The sequence below is a fragment of the Tripterygium wilfordii genome, chromosome 10 (genome assembly GCF_013401445.1).
Source record: "Tripterygium wilfordii isolate XIE 37 chromosome 10, ASM1340144v1, whole genome shotgun sequence".
Taxonomy (NCBI): domain Eukaryota; kingdom Viridiplantae; phylum Streptophyta; class Magnoliopsida; order Celastrales; family Celastraceae; genus Tripterygium; species Tripterygium wilfordii.
In genome coordinates this window covers 498,037-517,045 of record NC_052241.1, presented here as the reverse complement: position 1 = coordinate 517,045, position 19,009 = coordinate 498,037, and the positions used below count along the sequence as shown (strand labels likewise).

Genomic DNA, 19,009 nt, shown 5'->3' with positions numbered 1-19,009 from the left:
CTTTGACCAAGGCTAGCTCTGGCTATTGAAAACGCAATAACTCCAGTATTTAGCCTTGGGAATTCTTCAAACTTTTGCATGGGCACAAGTCAAAATACCCATTGAAAATGTCAAAAACACACGACAGACAGACACTCTCCCACGCATGTTCAGAGAACGGTCGACCCAACCGAGTATTATCATGTTCAGGTTTGTTTGTCAGCCGACGGCTAAAAATTTTGTTTAATTAACTAGTTTATATTAAAATTTTTATGGAAGTACTCCAGCTGTGATAATTTTTTGTAGAATTCTAGTTTCATGTAATTGTCCCATTTCCGGATTTCTATTCGTATGGGTTTCGGTTCAGTTTTATCTATCATCAGGGGCGGAGACATGAATTGATCATGGAATGGACTGACGCATTTTGATTTGTTCGGAAAATTTCCGCAGGGGTTTGGGAGCAGCCCCTCCTAAATTTTTTTTAAGGGCTATTTTACAACAATACAACTTATTAAAATGATATTATGGACGAAAATTCATATTAATGTTTGGTATCATAAAGTAACCCAATAGTTTAACATAAATACATATTAAAATTGATGAAAATTAATTAAAGACCATATAAGATACAACTAGAACACTTAAGTATTGTTATGTATTATTGTTTAATATAAATAATAATAGAATGAAAGTTACAATTGTTATGTATCATTCATTACGATTAGGTAATAAAGCATCATAGTCTAAAGATACAAACATATATATATATACACTTACTAAAAAATACATATAAAAGATATATACAAACATATATATATATAGTGTATATATGTAGTATATATATGTTGTAGTGTATATATATATTTAGTATTGGGGTGTGGGGGTTGGGGGGACTACAGCCTAGTGTAGTCCCCCCTCCCTCCGCCCCTGTCTGTCACTAACGTGGTGAGAGTTGTTCTGATGATTCGAGGTTTTTGTACACTTACTAAAAAATACATATAAAAGATATATACAAACATATATATATATAGTGTATATATGTAGTATATATATGTTGTAGTGTATATATATATTTAGTATTGGGGTGTGGGGGTTGGGGGGACTACAGCCTAGTGTAGTCCCCCCTCCCTCCGCCCCTGTCTGTCACTAACGTGGTGAGAGTTGTTCTGATGATTCGAGGTTTTTGTTCACTCAATTATCCGAAAAACATGTTGTTCAAGGTGGTTACTCAATTTTTTTAAAAAAAACTTTTACTAAGTCATTTAAAAGTAAATTAACTAGTATTTTGTTTGTAGAACTTAAACGAGATTGGTTGGGTGTTAAGTTATCAAAATAAATGGGCAATGAATTTCTTTGACCATGTAATTACCTGGTGTGCGTAAGACTAGGGACTCACATACCCCGAATTTATCATATACGACAGAGTTATGTAGTTGTCTCTCCAATGGGCTCATAGTAAAAAACAAACTATTTGTTATGGTATGACATTAAACAAGTGAGAGATTCCTCTATATATAACGATATAATTTCAATTTATTCACGAACATGTACAAACATGGAACGAGGTGCTTGCGAACGTAAACAAATCAAGTTGATTCTTGTTCATATTATGCCCTTAATTTAACCAACGAATATAGATTCGGAATGTTCTGAATTTGATTCATAGTGATAGTAATATTTTTGTTGTCACACATTAAGTTTTAACCCAACTAATTCCGTCGTCGAGTGAAAAGTTTTGTACGTGTGGACATGACAGCCAGAGATTATTTGTTAAGTTTGGCAGAGGAACATAAATTAATGAGCCCTTTACAACACTTGTTCTTTCTTTTTTTTGTACATTGGAGGATTAAAAGAGACGACTAAGATCTTATATGACAAACACCTACAGAATCAACAAACAAAAAAGACTTGACGTTATAGGGCAATATATGATTAATGCAGACCGTCCAAGAACGAGAGAGAGGCGAAGAAATATCCCTCAATAGAATGAATGATTCACGTATTGTGGCCCTAGAAAGTTCGAATGCCTCTGATTGGTTAAAATAAAATCTTTCATGTACGATAATTAACGGCAGTAAAAAAAAAAAGAAGTAAATTAGCACTGGTGAGTGGTGACAAAAGAAAAATAACCGAAGGGTAAAAAACTAATTTTATTTGATAATCCTTCATTGAACCATTAGCTGTGTAAAACCCAACGGTGGGTGCGGAGAAAATGGTGACAGTGGAGGCAAGTTAAATATGTCCCAGTTAGCCGCCGACCAACTAGACGGCGTCAATGGCGCCACTGATCCCTCTAACTTTACGGCCTTTACTTCTCTCCCATCCATATCACTATCACCTTCTCTCCTCCGCTTCCGGTCGTCGTTGGTGTTGAGAGCGCGTGCTTCACACTTGCCGACCTCGAGCGGAAAGTTGAGGATCGCTTTTGAGCCACGCAGGTTGAATGCGGCACGGTCGTAGGCCTTGGCGGCGTCAATGGCTGTATCAAAGGTCCCGAGCCACAACCTGGAACCTCTCCGGCGGGGATCCCGGATTTCTGCCGCGTACTTTCCCCACGGCCTTTGGCGGACCCCTCGGTAATGCCTCTCCTCCTTTACAACAACAGCATTTGAATTCCGCTGTAATGAAACCTCCGGATCCACATCCACTTGCGGCTGATTCGGATTTGTGAAACGAATCCACTGTGTTTGTGTTACGTTTGGGAGCGAGATCTTCAGCGACGGTTTTCGTCGACTGTAATTCAGTGAGACTCCCGGTTCCGATTCAAATTCGAAGGAGTTGTTACTCGATTGGGAGCAAAAATCAAGGGCTTCTGAAAACATTTTCGGTTTCGTTTCAAATTCAAAGAAATCGTGACTTAATTCGGGTTTTGGTGTTGTAAGGTCGACAATTTCGGGCTTCGATTGGAATTTGGAGGGATCAGGGACTGTATCAGTGCAGAAATCCAAGACAGAATCAAAGAACCAATCAGGTACAGTGATCGGAGAGTCAGAGCTGGAATTGGAGCTGGATTGTGAGATGCCGCTAAAGTTAGTTGATGAAGAAGCAGCCACCGGTGAGAGATCACCGAGAAGATGCTGCCGGATAAGCTCTAGAGTTGACATTACATGCTTCTCTGCTTCCATAACAGACAAAAAATCGAGGTAAACGCGGAGAGATTCTGGAAGCTGGAGAGGAAAAAGAATGGGTTTGAAATTGTCAGGACCTTGTTGTTCTTGAGAGTGACGAGAGTAGGAATGGAGGAGAGCTATATATAGAGAGGAAGGGAGACGAGATCAAGAGGAGCGACTTTTCAGTTTTCAAAACTAACGGGTGGATGGCTGAGATAGTCAACTTTATCGAGTCTCATGTGTGTTTCTGTTATCATAATTTGCAATATGGGTCATTGCTTTGTTCAGGTGTGTCACTCTCGCCCTACGTTATTTTCTCGTATCGATCTTGTATTTAGGGGCGGAGTCAAGAATCTATATGAGGGGAGCCAAAAGGTTTGCGGGAGTTCGGGGATAATGCCCCAAAATTTTTTATGATTATTTACTAAAAAAATACCTAATTTCTCATTGATTGTAGTAAAATCAACGGGAAAAACAAAAGTATCATTAAATGTATAAAGACCATGTATTTACAAGAAGTACAATCACCACAGTTAAATCCATTGATTTAGATCATGCATATACAAAAAAAAAATTTATAAAATATTAAACATAAAGTTTTGCAAGTAAGCCGTTAATTGAACGGCAATTACAATGCATGTAAGGAATCACCCACCCATTAGGTGTTGTGGGTTCGAATCCTATCTCTCCCCAAACCATTGTTTTAAGAAAAAGAAAAAAGTCCATATTTTTTAAGTTACGAAAACAAATAGGAATCGCATTATCAAACCATAAAGAGACATCAAATACATAATGACTATTGGTTCAAGAAAACTTAATCTAACAATTATCTCGTGTTACCCGGCTCGCCCCCGATTCCCACATGGCTATGTCCCTACTTGTGTTAAATTCTCGCATTGAGACTCGACCTAGGTCTCAACTGATTCATGGAGTTGACCCATGTTTCGATTGGTTAATGGGATTACGAAGTCTTCCATGTGTATGAAGTTACGAGTTCTCAAATCTTGCAAATTACAAAAGAAGACTTTTCCAAGAGAGATGGGAACAATCACTACCACTTTCTTCCCTATCTGACCCTATCTATTTATCCATTTCTAGGAATTCTTTAGTTTGTTGCCTTGCGTACCCTCCGATTCGCAGTCAAAGGAACCATCACACGGCCGTTTGTCGTTTGCCAACATTGAAACCATCACTACTTGGATCAGGAAACCATGACTTGCGAGAAGGTCAAAACGTACAAATTAGAATAAGATGGGAAGCAGTCAATTGTTGCAGTTGCATTAACTATAAACATTATGACTCCCTAATCTATCAACCACTCCAATTATTATTTTATCTATAAACAGAAGAATTTGAACACGTCAGTGACATTTCTTTCCCTGCATCTGGAATTTTAAGCTTAAACAATGTCCAAAACGAATTAGAGAGAATAACTGATGCAGCGTAGCTGCTGAGCGGATGCAGTGCGACTGTATGGTTCCCTTATCCCACATCGGAAGAGGGGGAGCAAGCTTTGCGTCATATATGCGTGAGGCTTGCCTTAAACTAATAGCCAAGGTTTTCGGGCCAACCCTGAGTTGATGGATTCGGTTCTAGGCCTTGGTTACAGTCGGCCCATGCGATGTGGGTGCGGGCTGGGCCTTGGTTACCAATTTGCATCAATTTGGTATCGAAGCCAGGCTCGCTTCCGATGTGGGTGCATGTGGGTCCACGGTGATGTGGGTGCATATGGGTCCACGGTGTGTGCATGAGAGGATTGCCACACGTGGGACACATGTTCTCTTGAGGGAGGAAGGGAATTGATCCAGAAGAGGGGGAGCAAGCTTTGCGCATACACGTGGGACACATGTTCTCTTGAGGGAGGAAGGGAATTGATCCAGAAGAGGGGGAGCAAGCTTTGCGTCATATATGCGCGATGCTTGCCTTAAACTAATAGCCAAAGTTTTCGGGCCAGCCCTGAGTGGATGGGTTCGGTTTTGGGCCTTGGTTACAGTCGGCCCATGCGATGTGAGTGCGGGCTGGGCCTTGGTTACTAGTTTGCATCAATTTGGTATCGAAGCTAATGCTCGCTTCCGATGTGGGTGCATGTGGGTCCACGGTGTGTGCAGGAGAGGATTGCCACATGTGGGACACGTGTTCTCTTGAGGGCTTCCGATGTGGGTGCATGTGGGTCCACGGTGTGTGCAGGAGAGGATTGCCACATGTGGGACACGTGTTCTCTTGAGGGAGGAAGGGAATTGGGAATTGATCCAGAAGAGGGGGAGCAAGCTTTGCGCCATATATGCGCGAGGCTTGCCTTAAACTAATAGCCAAAGTTTTCGGGCCAACCCTGAGTGGATGGGTTCGGTTCTGGGCCTTGGTTACAGTCGGCCCATGCGATGTGGGTGCGGGCTGGGCCTTGGTTACTAGTTTGCATCAATTTGGTATCGGAGCTAATGCTCGCTTCCGATGTGGGTGCATGTGGGTCCACGGTGTGTGCAGGAGAGGATCGGGCCAGCCCTGAGTGGATGGGTTCGGTTCTGGGCCTTGGTTACAGTCGGCCCATGCGATGTGGGTGCGGGCTGGGCCTTGGTTACTAGTTTGCATCGATTTGGTATCGAAGCTAATGCTCGCTTCCGATGTGGGTGCATGTGGGTCCACGGTGTGTGCAGGAGAGGATTGCCACACGTGGGACACATGTTCTCTTGAGGGAGGAAGGGAATTGATGCAGCGTAGCTGCTGAGCGGATGCAGTGCGACTGTATGGTTCTTTTATCACACATCGGAAGAGGGGGAGCAAGCTTTGCGCCATATATGCGCGAGGCTTGCCTTAAACTAATAGCCAAGGTTTTCGGGCCAACCCTGAGTGGATGGGTTCGGTTCTGGGCCTTGATTACAGTCGGCCCATGCGATGTGGGTGCGGGCTGGGCCTTGGTTACTAGTTTGCGTCAATAACATCAATCAATTACTTCTAAACCAAAATAAACATATGATAATGAGTCAGGTCAACCATGTTAACAACAGGCTTTTAAATTCCTGGGCCCACAAGTTAGCCCAATGGGTCGCAATCGGACCATTTATTCAAATTTGGCTAGTAACAATTAGGGCACTTGCAAATTGCAATGGTTGTTGTGTAATGGGGATAATAATTTGTATTGAGAAATGTGTTTTGTTGATGTTGATAGGAATGGAAATGTATTGTCTCTTGTCATTGTACAATGGTGTTAATAGATGTTGACTTGAGTTAGTTAATTTTGATGACAAATATTTGAATAACATACAACAATATATATACTCTTGAACATGATTTTCTATTAAATTACACTAATCATCAACACTTATTTTAATTAATAAAATTTTACACCAAGTAAATAAGATATCTTTTTTTAAAAAAATTTTGTAAATGATGGAAGAAAATATATCATGGTCACATCTGCAATTGGTGAATACCTCCTTTGCAGTTGGTGTTGAGAATAGACCCACACCAATCAGGCTATTTGATGCCCCAACAGAAGTCCTTGGTCCAATAATTTTGATTGTCAAAAAGCCCATCGTTGTATGAATTGCACCTCTCTATTCCCCATTAGAAACCCATTTAAATCATTCATGCTTGCCTAAAAGCCCACCATTGCAAGTGCTCTTACTTAATGTTGAAATAATCCCGTTCGAACCTTAACCTAGTAACAATGATGAAAGAAGAAATACAGAGAGAGAACACAAGAGAGACACAATGAAGAAGATCATTATCATTCATAAACTCCATATGAACAAAGCTAAACAAGCCTATATACTAAAGCTAAACTGACTTAACATACATAATGACCAATACTAATGTGACACGTGGTTTTACTAATTAGAGTAACTAGTAACCACAACAACTCAGCTATTGAAATACAGAGTAAAGTCATTGGCTACAATCAACAATGAATTAGGTTCCTATCATGATCGGTCAGGATCTCCCTAGTCAGGTACTCCCCGGAGCATCCACGCCATAATGGATGGTCTTGATATCGGCATGGGCCCATCTGTATATCCCAATTCATCCAATCATGATCCTCGAAACCCAATCCAATTTTTGTTGATGTCAATGATATTGCTAAAGTTTGTTGTAGAAGATTGTCGCAAATGCAATTGTTGTTGTTCAACTAGTGGACCAGCCCGTCTGGGTTGGCCCGCACATGTAATTCTGGGCCGATCGTCCTCTGGCTTCCTTCCTGGCCCATTTGACATCCATCTCTACTTGGTTTACCATCTCCGCAAGCAGCCAATCAGGCTGTGACTTTATCCGTATTAACTATTAAGTATTTCTCTGGTTTTGTTGTCGTCAGAGCAAAAAGTTCTTCAATTCTCACAGCCAATAACGACAACAAATCCTTCGAGATCTACTACTTCGTCTCTCTCTGTAGGTATATATAACTGTACGTATATCACCCTTTGTTCTCTGCTTTCTTGTGCCCAAGTCGAGTTTATATGTTTTTTTTTTCCCGGTTGGATTCGCTGGAATTCTATCATTCATAACTCTATCGGCGCTTTGTTTGGTTCCCTGGAAAACGCGAGAAAATCAATCGTATATATTTTCACTTCAATTCAACATGCCATGTGTTTCTCATTCTCCCCTTTTGTTTTCAATTACCAAAAGGTTTCTTTAGAATTTCTTGACCCAATTTTTATGCTGTGATCATGGATATTCGCATTTAACTCTTTTTGGGTATGGATTTTTAGGGTTTTATTGGTTTGATGTTGAACTAAATATTGGAGAATTGATTGTGCCAATGCGGTTGTTTCCGTTGAGCTCAAGTTCGAGCTCAAGGTCCAGTTCAGACAAGGAACAGGGCAGTGGAGGCAGCAACCACGCTTTCTTGTACCTGAATGTGTATGATCTCACGCCTATAAATAACTACATCTACTGGTTCGGGCTTGGGATCTTTCATTCGGGCATTGAAGGTAGCATGTGGTTTGATATATATTCCCTTGGTGTGGTTCTAATTCTTGCATTAGTTGTGGATAATTTTAACTTGTGTAGTTTACTTTCTCGCCTATCAAAGGTTTCTGCCTACACACAGTATTCAAATACTTGTTAAAGAACTACTTTTGGTCCTTTTTTTGTCTAGTTAGTAAGACTTCAATTTCCAATATTGAGTTCCTAATCTTACGAGATAATTAATATGCTATAATGAAATTTGAAACTAGCTGCATTTCTAGGCCCTATCAGTTATACTCGGCTGTACTAACAATATTGGAATCAGAAGCTGATGAGCAAATATAATAAGATTGGTAAAATATAACTGGAGAAGTTGGACCTCATTTTGCTGAGCTGGTGGTGTATGTAGGATTTATGCAAAGCACATTGAGTAACTGCTGCTTTTTTATGTGGGAACCGTGAAGTGAATATTGACTTCTGTAGTAATTGTACCATGCCTTATTTGATAATCAGTGCATGGGTTGGAATATGGCTTTGGAGCCCATGAGTATCCTTCAAGTGGGGTATTTGAGGTAGAACCAAGAAGATGTCCAGGCTTTATATTTCGGCGATCCGTGTTGTTAGGCAGCACTGCCATGTCTCGTTCAGAATTTCGTTCATTCATGGAACATTTTTCTGCAAAATATCATGGGGATACTTACCATTTGATTGCCAAGAATTGCAATCACTTCACTGATGAGGTCTGCCTGCAACTTACCGGAAAGCCTATCCCCGCCTGGGTAAATCGAATGGCTCGACTAGGTGAGAGAAGTTTCTTTGTATGTCACATTCCCTAGGAGCCAACCTTGGAGTTCACCAGGGTTGCCTTTAGACATGGTGCATTGGATCTCTGGGTTTCTTAGTTATTGATGTCACTGTTGGCTATGGCAATAAAATTACCCCAGATTTGCCTCATCTGTCCATTGACTATTATTGTTATTCATATATATATTGCTCTTTTGGGCATCTGAATTTTCAGGTGTCTGAATGATTTTTAAACTTTTGCATTATTATAGACTGGTTATGGTGGTTTTCGAGGAGAACAAAAGGTATTGCTGCAGACATTTCCTTGCCAATTGCCATGCATCATGAGAGTTCTTATGTCTAGGTTCTCTTTTACCTGATCATGGAGTTCTTTTTCAACTTTCAGGTTCTTTTTGTAATTGTCTCTTACCAGAAAGAATTCAGATTACAGCAGTTAGGCATCTTCCTGATCATCCAGCTTGTTCTGGTAAGTTTGTTTGTACAACCTGTTTCAGATTTGTTCAATATCTACCTTCTTCTAGGAGATTATCACTTTCATTGGTTTGTCACAAAGCTTGGGCACTCATTTATATGGGGTTATCTTCTTAATTTGTTGGGGTGGAGGAATTGAACCTTGCACCCTGTGCAAGTGTGAAGAGTTGACTACCACTAGGCAACAAGCTCCTTCTTGCACTAATTTATATCATGCACCTGCATCAATTGTTGCATTCAATTAAAATTGACAAACAGCTAAGATGGGTTCTCTCTTTTTTCTGTGTTTCGTTTGCTTTGATACTTCTCAAATTAGACAAAAGGTTGGCTGTCATGGATTACCATCCTGGATCCCTTCTTTAAATGTGCTTGACCTGCTACCCCCAAAAGTCCCCCAAATCTATGTGGCATTAAGATAGCCATTGATTAAAAACACACATGTAGGATCTATTTCACATTAAATGGGGGTCTTTTAGGGGTCACTTTTTGGGGGTCTCGAGCATTATTCTCTTCGTAATTAGTGGGTTGTTGGTAGAAACCCAAGTCATAAGATTGCCGTATATCACTGTCATGGTTCATCAACAAAGATGTTGGTATTCTGATCCCCTTTTATGAGTGTCATATGTGGATCTAGTTAGCTGAAGAAATTCGGTTCTTATACATGGAAGTTCCATGCCTGTGTTTTCTTGCGGATGAGAAAATGCTTTTTGTATTTCAACATGTTGGTCAATCCCTTGATTCACACATCATTTCGATGCGATGCAGATGATGATGGATCAGATTCTATGGCATCATGTACAACAGCAGGTAGTGAGGAAGAGGTTGCAGATCATAATCTGCTGACATCGGCAAGTAGTGATGTCGCATTTCTGAAGGAAAAACCGGTGAGGTTGGCAAGGGAACTGCTGTAGATTTTTTTGTTCAATTTTTTTCTATCATTTGTGTCTTGTTTCAGTTGTTTGTAACTGTAGTATATGATGCCAGCTACAAGAACATGTGTTGGCTTCTTTCAATATTTGTTTGCTTCTATTGTAACATTACCCAGAATCAGTTTATTTAATCACACTACTGGAGTTGCTCTAAACGTTGTCGTAAACTGCTTTTCCAAATGCACCATATACAATAGCATAAAGGCCCAAAAATATAAGCTCTACCAACGAGCTTGTTTTGAAAATACGCTAGCGTTATAAAACTAGCATTAGGTTTAAAAGTATCACCAAACACCCGACACCTTATAAAATAGCTTATTTTTGACAGCTTATAAAGTAATTTCTTGACGATAATATAAATTTCACCGAACAAAGCCATTTCAACGAGGATCCATGTTGCTTCTTCTGGTCTACATTACATGTTGAATAGCCCAAAAGTACAATCTAGCATCAGTTTTCATTTATGATGAAGAAAGCTAGAGAGAAACCCAGTTGATTATAATCTTGAGTCTGGACTAATTGAGGTAAATCAGGTAAAACCTGCCGTTTTTAGGTCCGTTTAGAAGATCTAACATCCATATTCTTTGATGAATGCTTAAAAAGTCTTGACATTCATCATAAAATATTGCATATGAAAGAAAGACTGGGACTGGATGTTTCTGTAAATGCCTTAAAATATGGATGAATGCTTAAATAGTCTTGACATTCATCATAAAATATTGCATATGGAAGAAAGACTGGATGTTTCTATAAATGCCTTAAAGTTTACAAATACACCTGTTTACTACTACTTAGTTGAGCTGTATTTGTCATGGCATTCAAAGAATTCTATTCATTTCCACCTGCCCTACTTTAAAAGAAGAGAGATTAAGGTCGGAAAAAATAGGGATTCTGCTAAACAGATATATATATATATATTAAAAACTTGAGAAGTCAATATGTGTATGGCTGTTACATGTTTCAGTGTCAATTTATCAAACGTAATGAATGGACAAATCCATGTTAATTAAATATTTTATTTCCTCCTAATTTTTCTGTGCAAATGATGACTCCATAAGTAAAGCCTGAATGGAATGGAGGGTCAATCGATTCCAACGTGATTGAAAATGATTCGGCCCAATGCCACAATGAGACCAGGGTATGAACCACTCTATTACACAATCGAGGGATATGTAACAGAGTCATCCGCTGATGGTATGCTCCGAAATCCTAATATCCCTGCCCAAAGTAGTTTCGTATAATAACCTCAATCCCCACCCTCGGATCACCAAAGCCTCCAAGATCCGTCAACATTCACCTTACCTGGACTTTTTTTTTGGTAGGACCAAATTTTGGGGAAAAAAGAGAGGATATAGTGGTAAATTGATAGACCTTATATTTTCCTGCAAAGCCGCAGAGGATTAGTTTGTGGTCTGCAACCGCGTTAACCCCATTACTAATTTATTACTCATTTCAAATTTTACTTTTCTCTGGTCGTAGTCGTCGTCTTCGTCTTCTTCCACAGTCGCTTTGAATCCCCGATCCTCTTACTTCGACTTGTGAACCAATCTTTCTAATTCTACACACACACACACACATATATATATATAATATATATATATATATAATATATATATTCTTCTCCAATTGCTTGAGCAACAGAATCGAAGAATCGATGATCGTACCCTCCGCAAAGAACTCTTTGTCACTATAAACACACTCCACCGTGGAAAGACAAAAAGAGGTAAGTGATCTTCCTTTTTTTTCCTTTACTCTGCGTATCTTCCACTGTATGATTTCAATCAGCTAGTCTGTCTGTACTTTTTTAGTAATCATTTTGCAATTCTGCGCTGTCTCTTTCGCTTGATTGTGTGTATCCTTCATTTTCTTCTTTTGGGAATAGAATTTATGGATCATTGAGATCCTGTCATGTATTTGAGCTCAAAGAAGGGTGAATATGCAAGTAATTTAAGATCATTGGGGCACGAGTAGAATTAGTACAACTGTTACTGAGCCCATTGGGCTTTGGGGACGATAGAGATGGGGTTTGAATGGCAAAATTCAAGCGGACAATAATATTTGGTATAACAATTATCTTGCTACTAAGTTGGATGCACATTAATTGATAGGCTCTCTTAAATGATATATATGAAATTTTGTGTGTACAATTAACACTTGAGATAACAACCGTTGGGATGGCGGACAATAATAATTCTTAGAGTGGATCCACCAAAGCAGTTATTGCGTCTGTGTTGTCAACTTGAAAGTGGTGGGTTCTTAATAGCATTGATAATTTGAATCTTTGATGTTGAGGTGGGTCAGGTGGCTAAGAGCCAAATGGCCAAGTCTCCAAGTTGCCCATACCATGTTTGTTGTCTAGATCTTTACCATCCATAACGAGTCAATGGCCAAAAAAAGAAGAATTTAGAAACTATGATGTAATGGGTATGTTACAGCCGTGAGCCGTCAGATAACTAGGATTGATGATCAAGATGACTGTGGGGAGTGGGGACAGTTAACGTCAGATTGGTCATATGTCTCCACTGAATTAGATGTGTGAAAGCAGGAAACGACCAAAAAATGTGCTGCGAGGATCACACGGTTTCGGTACTTCAGTGTCAATCCAACGCATTTCTCTTTTGACTTTTGATGCGAAAAATTACACACCCATTAAAGATTTGCTTGAAACTTGAAAGGACGGTGCTTTAAAAAAAGAAAAAAAAAAAGGCAAAAAGAGAAGAGAGGATCAAACCCAATCACTGTAAACAAAAAGGAATTTTATGGTTCTTCCAATTCTGTTTATAAAGATCTGTGTTTGGTCTTCCAGAAAATCGTCAGTTTGCTGTTCAATTTGCTTCTCTTTTAGTGAAAGTAAATCACTTGGTACTTTCTTCATTGTGTCTGGTTAATTCTCTCTTGAACAGCTATCCAGAGAAGCAAAGTCAGAGAAAATTGAGCAGCGATATCGAATTAATGAGGAATGGAACTCTATGGCTCTGCTATCAATATTTGTTTTTCATTCTGATCGGATGTCTATTACTGGTAGAAAGAGTAGGGGGTGATGCAAGAGCTCAGACAATCAAAATTATGTGTGGGAACCAACATGAGCATAACACAACACTCTTCGTTCCAAACTTTGTAGCTACAATGGAAAATATCAGTCAACATATGCGTAATTCTGGTTTTGGAGTAGCAGTTACAGGTACAGGACCTGATGCAAACTATGGCCTTGGACAATGCTACGGCGATCTCACCTCACTGGACTGTGTTTTATGCTATGCTGAGGCAAGGACAATTCTTCCCCAATGCTACCCGAATAGTTCAGGTCGCATTTTCCTTGATGGCTGCTTCGTGAGATCCGAGAACTATAGCTTCTATGAGGAATATAAGGGGAATGAAGACATGGCTGTATGTGGCAATACAACAAGGAAGAATTCGACATTTGCAGCCTCAGCAAGGCAGGCTGTGATGCAAGCGGCTGCAGCTGCACCCAACAATGAAGGCTATGCACGTGTTGAACTGGCAGTTTCTGGGACTGCCAATGAATCCACTTATGTGCTTGCTGATTGCTGGAAGACATTGAATGCCAGCGCTTGCCAGGCTTGCTTGCAGAATGCTTCCACATTGGTGACGGGATGCTTGCCATGGTCAGAAGGACGTGCGCTAAACACTGGGTGCTTCATGAGGTACTCAGATCACAATTTCCTCAACAGAGTACCTGAAACTGGAAGGTCAAGGGGTAATTGAATTTTTTCTTATGATACTCTGCAAAGTTGATTAATTTAATGTAGTCCATTATATGGATGATTTGCTCAAAAGAGAGTGTGTCGAATCCGTAAACTTTGGTTTAAAGAATTTACAATACTAATGCTGATAACTATGCACTGATAATGTCATTGCTTCGATGATTTTTGCAGTGACCGTTATAATAATAGTGGTTTCAGTTGTGAGTTCCCTCGTGGTTTTGGCAGTTGGAGTAATTGTGGGAGTTTATATTTGGAAACGCAGATACGTACAAAAGAAAAGAAGAGGTAAAGAACTTGTCCTTGCCATGTTAATTTACTCCTGAAACTTGACTTACCTGCATAGATTATTACTTATTAGACAATGTGAGCAGGTGTTGCTGCGAAAATTAAGCAGAGTTTCAAAATTGCATTGTTGTCATTCAAGCTTAATATTATTGCAATGTTGCATTCAAACTGAATACATCAGATTCAAAAAAAATATACATTATGTCCTTTTCTTTACACAAATCACTGACCTTGAATTTTCCTTATCCCTTGTGTTATTAACACAAACAATAAACCTTGAATTTCTATTATCTCATTTTTGGCAGTTCCATGTGCTTTCCAGGTTATGATGCAAGAAGGCTGGTGAAAACCCTTCATGACAGTAGCTTGAACTTCAAGTACTCAACGTTGGAGAAGGCTACGGGTTCTTTTGACGATGCAAACAAGATGGGTCAAGGAGGATTTGGAACAGTTTATAAGGTTGTTTGTCTCTTTTGTTTTCTGTTGTGACTATTTGTTTATCATTCCACTGAAATCATTAGAGACCACATGAACCCATATCTCGTCTGAAAAAACTAAAACCTATTTGTCATCATCACCAATGCAGGGAGTTCTACCTGATGGAAGAGAGATTGCTGTCAAGAGGCTTTTCTTTAACAACAGACATAGAGCAGCAGATTTCTACAATGAAGTCAACATAATAAGTGGTGTGGAACACAAAAATTTGGTTAGGTTATTGGGATGCAGTTGTTCTGGTCCTGAAAGCCTACTTGTCTATGAATATCTGCCCAACAAAAGTCTTGATCGTTTCATCTTTGGTAATATTTGAATTTCACATGGAATTTTTTTCCGTATTTTGAAAAGATGACTTTGTTGATAGGAAGAGTTTGCTAAGTACTTTTCAGTCTATGGAGTCATTTTGAGCTTGACGACATTCTTAAATGGCTTGTTAACACCGCAGATCAAAACAAAGGTAGAGTACTGAACTGGGGAAAGAGACTTGAGGTTATTATAGGGACTGCAGAAGGTTTAGTTTACCTTCATGAGAACTCCAAGATCAGGATCATTCACAGAGATATAAAAGCCAGTAATATTTTGCTGGATTCCAGACTCCGCGCTAAAATTGCTGATTTTGGATTGGCAAGGTCTTTCGAGGAGGATAAGAGTCATATCAGCACGGCCATTGCAGGAACACTGTATGCATCTATTTTCTCCCACTTATCTCATATCTCAGTTGACATAAATCAAGAACATAGACATTTAAATGTAACACTTAGCTTTTCATAATCCATCAATATTTGGAGAATCATTTTATTTTTTCGAATCTGCAGCGGATATATGGCTCCAGAGTATCTAGCCCATGGACAGCTAACAGAAAAGGCAGATGTCTACAGCTTCGGGGTGCTTTTATTGGAGATTCTTACTGGAAGGCAGAACAACAGGAGTAAGACCTCAGAATACACAGAAAGCCTTATCACACTAGTAAGCCTCAGAAATTTGGTCTTTGCTGATAAATCTATGCTTTTGAATTTAAATTGACTGAAACACTTTATTTTTGAAACTCAAATGACTCATCATATTCTGTTTATTTTTCCTGATCATTTTGGAAAAATAGACATGGAAGCATTTTCAAGCCGGGACTGTGGAGGAACTTTATGACCCCAATCTAATGCTGCTCAATTACCATGATAGCAATGTTAAGATGGAAATTTTCAGAGTGGTGCAAATTGGACTTCTATGCACACAAGAAATTCCATCGTTGCGGCCAACAATGTCAAAGGCGTTACAGATGCTAACGACGGAGGAAATACTTCCTGCGCCGACTAGTCCCCCGTTTATGGATGAAAGGACCATGGAGCTTAACGATACGTGTGAAGATTCACGCTACCCTCTTAATGCTGATGGCTCTGCGTCAGTTGCCTCTGTGTCTCATAGTTCCTTCTATCCCAGATGATCATTTTAAGAGGCCGTAAAAACATAGTGTTGCAGAAGAAGAAATGGCCAATGTTGAGGACAACTAAAGGTGCCCATGTGTCGAGGTGTAATTAGTTTGTCTCGATCACATTGTCTGATATTGCAGTTATGGTGATTTTGGGTAAACTGTGGGAAAGATGTAGAATGTATTGAGTGTTCCTTCCATATACATATTACTGAGAAAAGTTATAAAAGATCTTCAAACTTCATTAGTATATCAAATGAAGTACATGCATCTCTCTCAAAATTCTATTGGATTGATATAGGGATAAGTCACAAAATGGGCGATGTTCAACTAAGCCCCTGAACTTTTTTCCGTGCTGAACAAGCCCCTGTACGTCTAAACAAGCCCCTCGTACTCAGTTGCCAGGCCAAGCACGAGTGCGATCTAATATCTGGCTACTAAGTTACCCATGAGCCCTCCGCTGATCTCATAATGTTTGGCATTGGAAAATCCTGCTTCCACAGCAAGTGTCTCTAACTCCTTCCCTGGATCAGAAAACGCATCATCATCATTCATTCAAGATAGAAAGAAAGAAGCCATGAGGTGCAATAAACCTCTCAAGCATAAGCACTCGTCTCGATGCTATCCAAAATGATAATTGAATGCATTAACATTGGACTGTCTATGCAAAAAAAGAAGAAGAAGTTTAGCCAAATAAATATGTAAGACTCCACTTCAACAGAACTTCAAGAAGTTTGACTAAGTTTATAAGCACAGTAGCATCATGGACCCCTTGGCAATGATAGGGTATGTAAAGACAAACAAAAGCTAAGAGCAACTATGAAAAATTCAAACCCCAAACATAGTTAGCAGGTAATCCAGAATAAGTTTTCAACCGAACACATACTAGACTCAGCTGATATTGTATGCCAGCATTCATTTTTGCAATCATATTATATAAATCAACTAAAAAAGAGGATGGTGTACAAAAAGTTTTCTTGAAAGTGCAAACCTGTTAAAAATTCCTTGATAGAGCTCTTCAAATACTGATAATCCTCTGCAAGGCCATAACCAGTTGCCACCGGGACAACAACATTTTCTATCATCCACTCCTAGTGACAATAGAAAATGCAAGTAATGGTTATTCTTCATGTTTATCACAGATACATAACAGAATTATAAGTTCGTGTCTAGTGAACATTAAACTAACTAATGACAAAAACAAGGTACAAATCTTTTACAATCCAACCATACTATTAGTCCATCCGTTGAAGCTCAAAACACAGTTTGTGTCCAAGTAACAAGTTAGAAACTTAGATGGGGAAGTCAATTGATTTTGGGATGGATACCTGAATAGCAGTAACAAATGGCTGAGAGCTCTTATTAAAATCAAGGACCGAGACACTTGAGCCTGAAACTCATACAAACATGACTAGTTCAGATGAAACTACAACTAACATCCCATTAAATCACCAAATTTCTACCATAGAGAAGCACCTGGTTTCAGAACTCGAAAGATCTCCTGCATGGCCATACGTTTATCGACCACATTTCGCAGCCCATAACCCATGGTTATAGCATCAAAACTAGTATCAGAAAATGGCAAGTACATTGCATCACCTTCAACCCATCTGCAGTGAATTCATAAAGTTATCACATCAAACAGCTAGTTAGTAATATCATTTACGTCATGAACTGAATGGCTTAAAACACAATAAAGCCGATGTCATGAGCATCTATCCATCATCTTGAAGCAGGAAATTTGGAAGAATCATCACATGATTCTTAGACAACAAGATCCTACGACAAATTTCTAAAATATATACCCATGCTCACTCGATATTATTGTAGCAGGCCTTTGCCAGCAATCGTTGACGAGATGAAGCAATCGATAGTTGCTCCTTAGAAAAATCAAGACCTATAACCTGCACATTCATAGGTATTGGCTACACAAATATCAAAATGATAACAATACCACTTGCTTTAAAAGATTATTAGGGACAAACATAAAACTTGGATTAACAGCATTTTATTAACTCAAATACTAATAAAGGAAATTAAGCACCAAATAACAACATAAAAATACCAAAAAGAGCAGTGAATGCAAGATGAATTATCGTCAACCACAAGGAAGCATTGTTGATAACTTGATATCCAAATCCAAATACACTATTTGAAGAAACTACGAACCTTGCCATTGGATCCAACCTTCTCGGATAAAAGAAAAGCTAAATCCCCACTTCCACAGCATAAATCCAAGACACAATCTCCCTGTTTCGCTCTGCTCACAATTGCAATTCAACATAAAATTTCAAAATGAACAAAATAAAAACTAAAAAATTCCGAAAAAATAAATAATTTGTACTGAAAGCATTGCCACATACCCACTCCACGATACAGCCATTCGTTTCCATATCCGATGCTGACCCAGACTCAACAAATCATTCAACTGCATTTCGCATCAAGACACCAATATATAGATGAATACATAACAAAAAACAACGCGCAAGGAAATGAAATAATGATTTGATGATAAAAGGAAAAGATATGAAAAGGCACACATTATCATAGGCAGGTGCAATGCGGTTGAAGAGCTCCCGGCGTTCCACCGCACATCGAACCGGTACGGTCCTGAATCGGGAAGAAGGAAGAAGAGTGAGCTGAAGAGAAGCCATTTCAGACTTCAGAGACTTGTTTATCCTTTCTCACTTGAAGAAGAAGAAGATGTTGATTAAATGGACCTGGATTATAATGGATGCCCAGGGCCCACAGTAACTATGATGGGCCAAATTAGGAAAACGCCCATTATTGTTTGGCTCGTTCAAGCCCATTGTGAGTTAGTCATATATGAATTCTCCCAAGGCCTTTTCAGGCCCAAATAAAAAGTTGGATCACCTAAGCTCCATCAAA

The 19,009-nt window shown here is 39.3% G+C and overlaps 4 protein-coding genes across 5 annotated transcripts; 2 read left to right on the top strand and 2 right to left on the bottom strand.

Moving 5' to 3' along the window:
* Positions 1-2,103: 2,103 nt before the first annotated feature.
* Positions 2,104-3,283, bottom strand: LOC120007736 (ethylene-responsive transcription factor 6-like). Its single transcript, XM_038858142.1, has one exon. The coding sequence runs from the start codon at positions 3,102-3,104 to the stop codon at positions 2,145-2,147; it is 960 nt and encodes a 319-aa protein (XP_038714070.1). The 5' UTR covers positions 3,105-3,283; the 3' UTR covers positions 2,104-2,144.
* A 4,035-nt stretch (positions 3,284-7,318) lies between these two features.
* LOC120007737 (deSI-like protein At4g17486) lies at positions 7,319-10,347 on the top strand. 2 transcript variants are annotated; one of them, XM_038858144.1, is made up of 5 exons: positions 7,319-7,473; positions 7,790-8,011; positions 8,502-8,789; positions 9,178-9,258; positions 10,029-10,347. In XM_038858144.1, exons 2-5 carry the CDS (start codon positions 7,840-7,842, stop codon positions 10,172-10,174), a joined length of 687 nt encoding a protein of 228 aa, XP_038714072.1. In that variant the 5' UTR covers positions 7,319-7,473; positions 7,790-7,839; the 3' UTR covers positions 10,175-10,347. The 2 variants fall into 2 exon arrangements, with proteins under 2 accessions (XP_038714072.1, XP_038714071.1); XM_038858143.1 differs by having other exon boundaries at positions 7,333-7,485; positions 10,029-10,245.
* A 1,417-nt stretch (positions 10,348-11,764) lies between these two features.
* Positions 11,765-16,370, top strand: LOC120007076 (cysteine-rich receptor-like protein kinase 2). The gene is made up of 8 exons (XM_038857243.1): positions 11,765-11,915; positions 13,096-13,910; positions 14,089-14,202; positions 14,525-14,661; positions 14,789-14,999; positions 15,143-15,377; positions 15,513-15,663; positions 15,797-16,370. The coding sequence occupies exons 2-8, from the start codon at positions 13,145-13,147 to the stop codon at positions 16,133-16,135; spliced, it is 1,953 nt and encodes a 650-aa protein (XP_038713171.1). The 5' UTR covers positions 11,765-11,915; positions 13,096-13,144; the 3' UTR covers positions 16,136-16,370.
* On the bottom strand, positions 16,342-18,819 carry LOC120007078 (2-phytyl-1,4-beta-naphthoquinone methyltransferase, chloroplastic). The gene is made up of 8 exons (XM_038857246.1): positions 18,661-18,819; positions 18,484-18,548; positions 18,290-18,380; positions 17,936-18,024; positions 17,597-17,730; positions 17,449-17,510; positions 17,112-17,211; positions 16,342-16,644 (listed from the first exon to the last, which is right to left on the bottom strand). The coding sequence occupies exons 1-8, from the start codon at positions 18,772-18,774 to the stop codon at positions 16,544-16,546; spliced, it is 756 nt and encodes a 251-aa protein (XP_038713174.1). The 5' UTR covers positions 18,775-18,819; the 3' UTR covers positions 16,342-16,543.
* Positions 18,820-19,009: the final 190 nt, after the last annotated feature.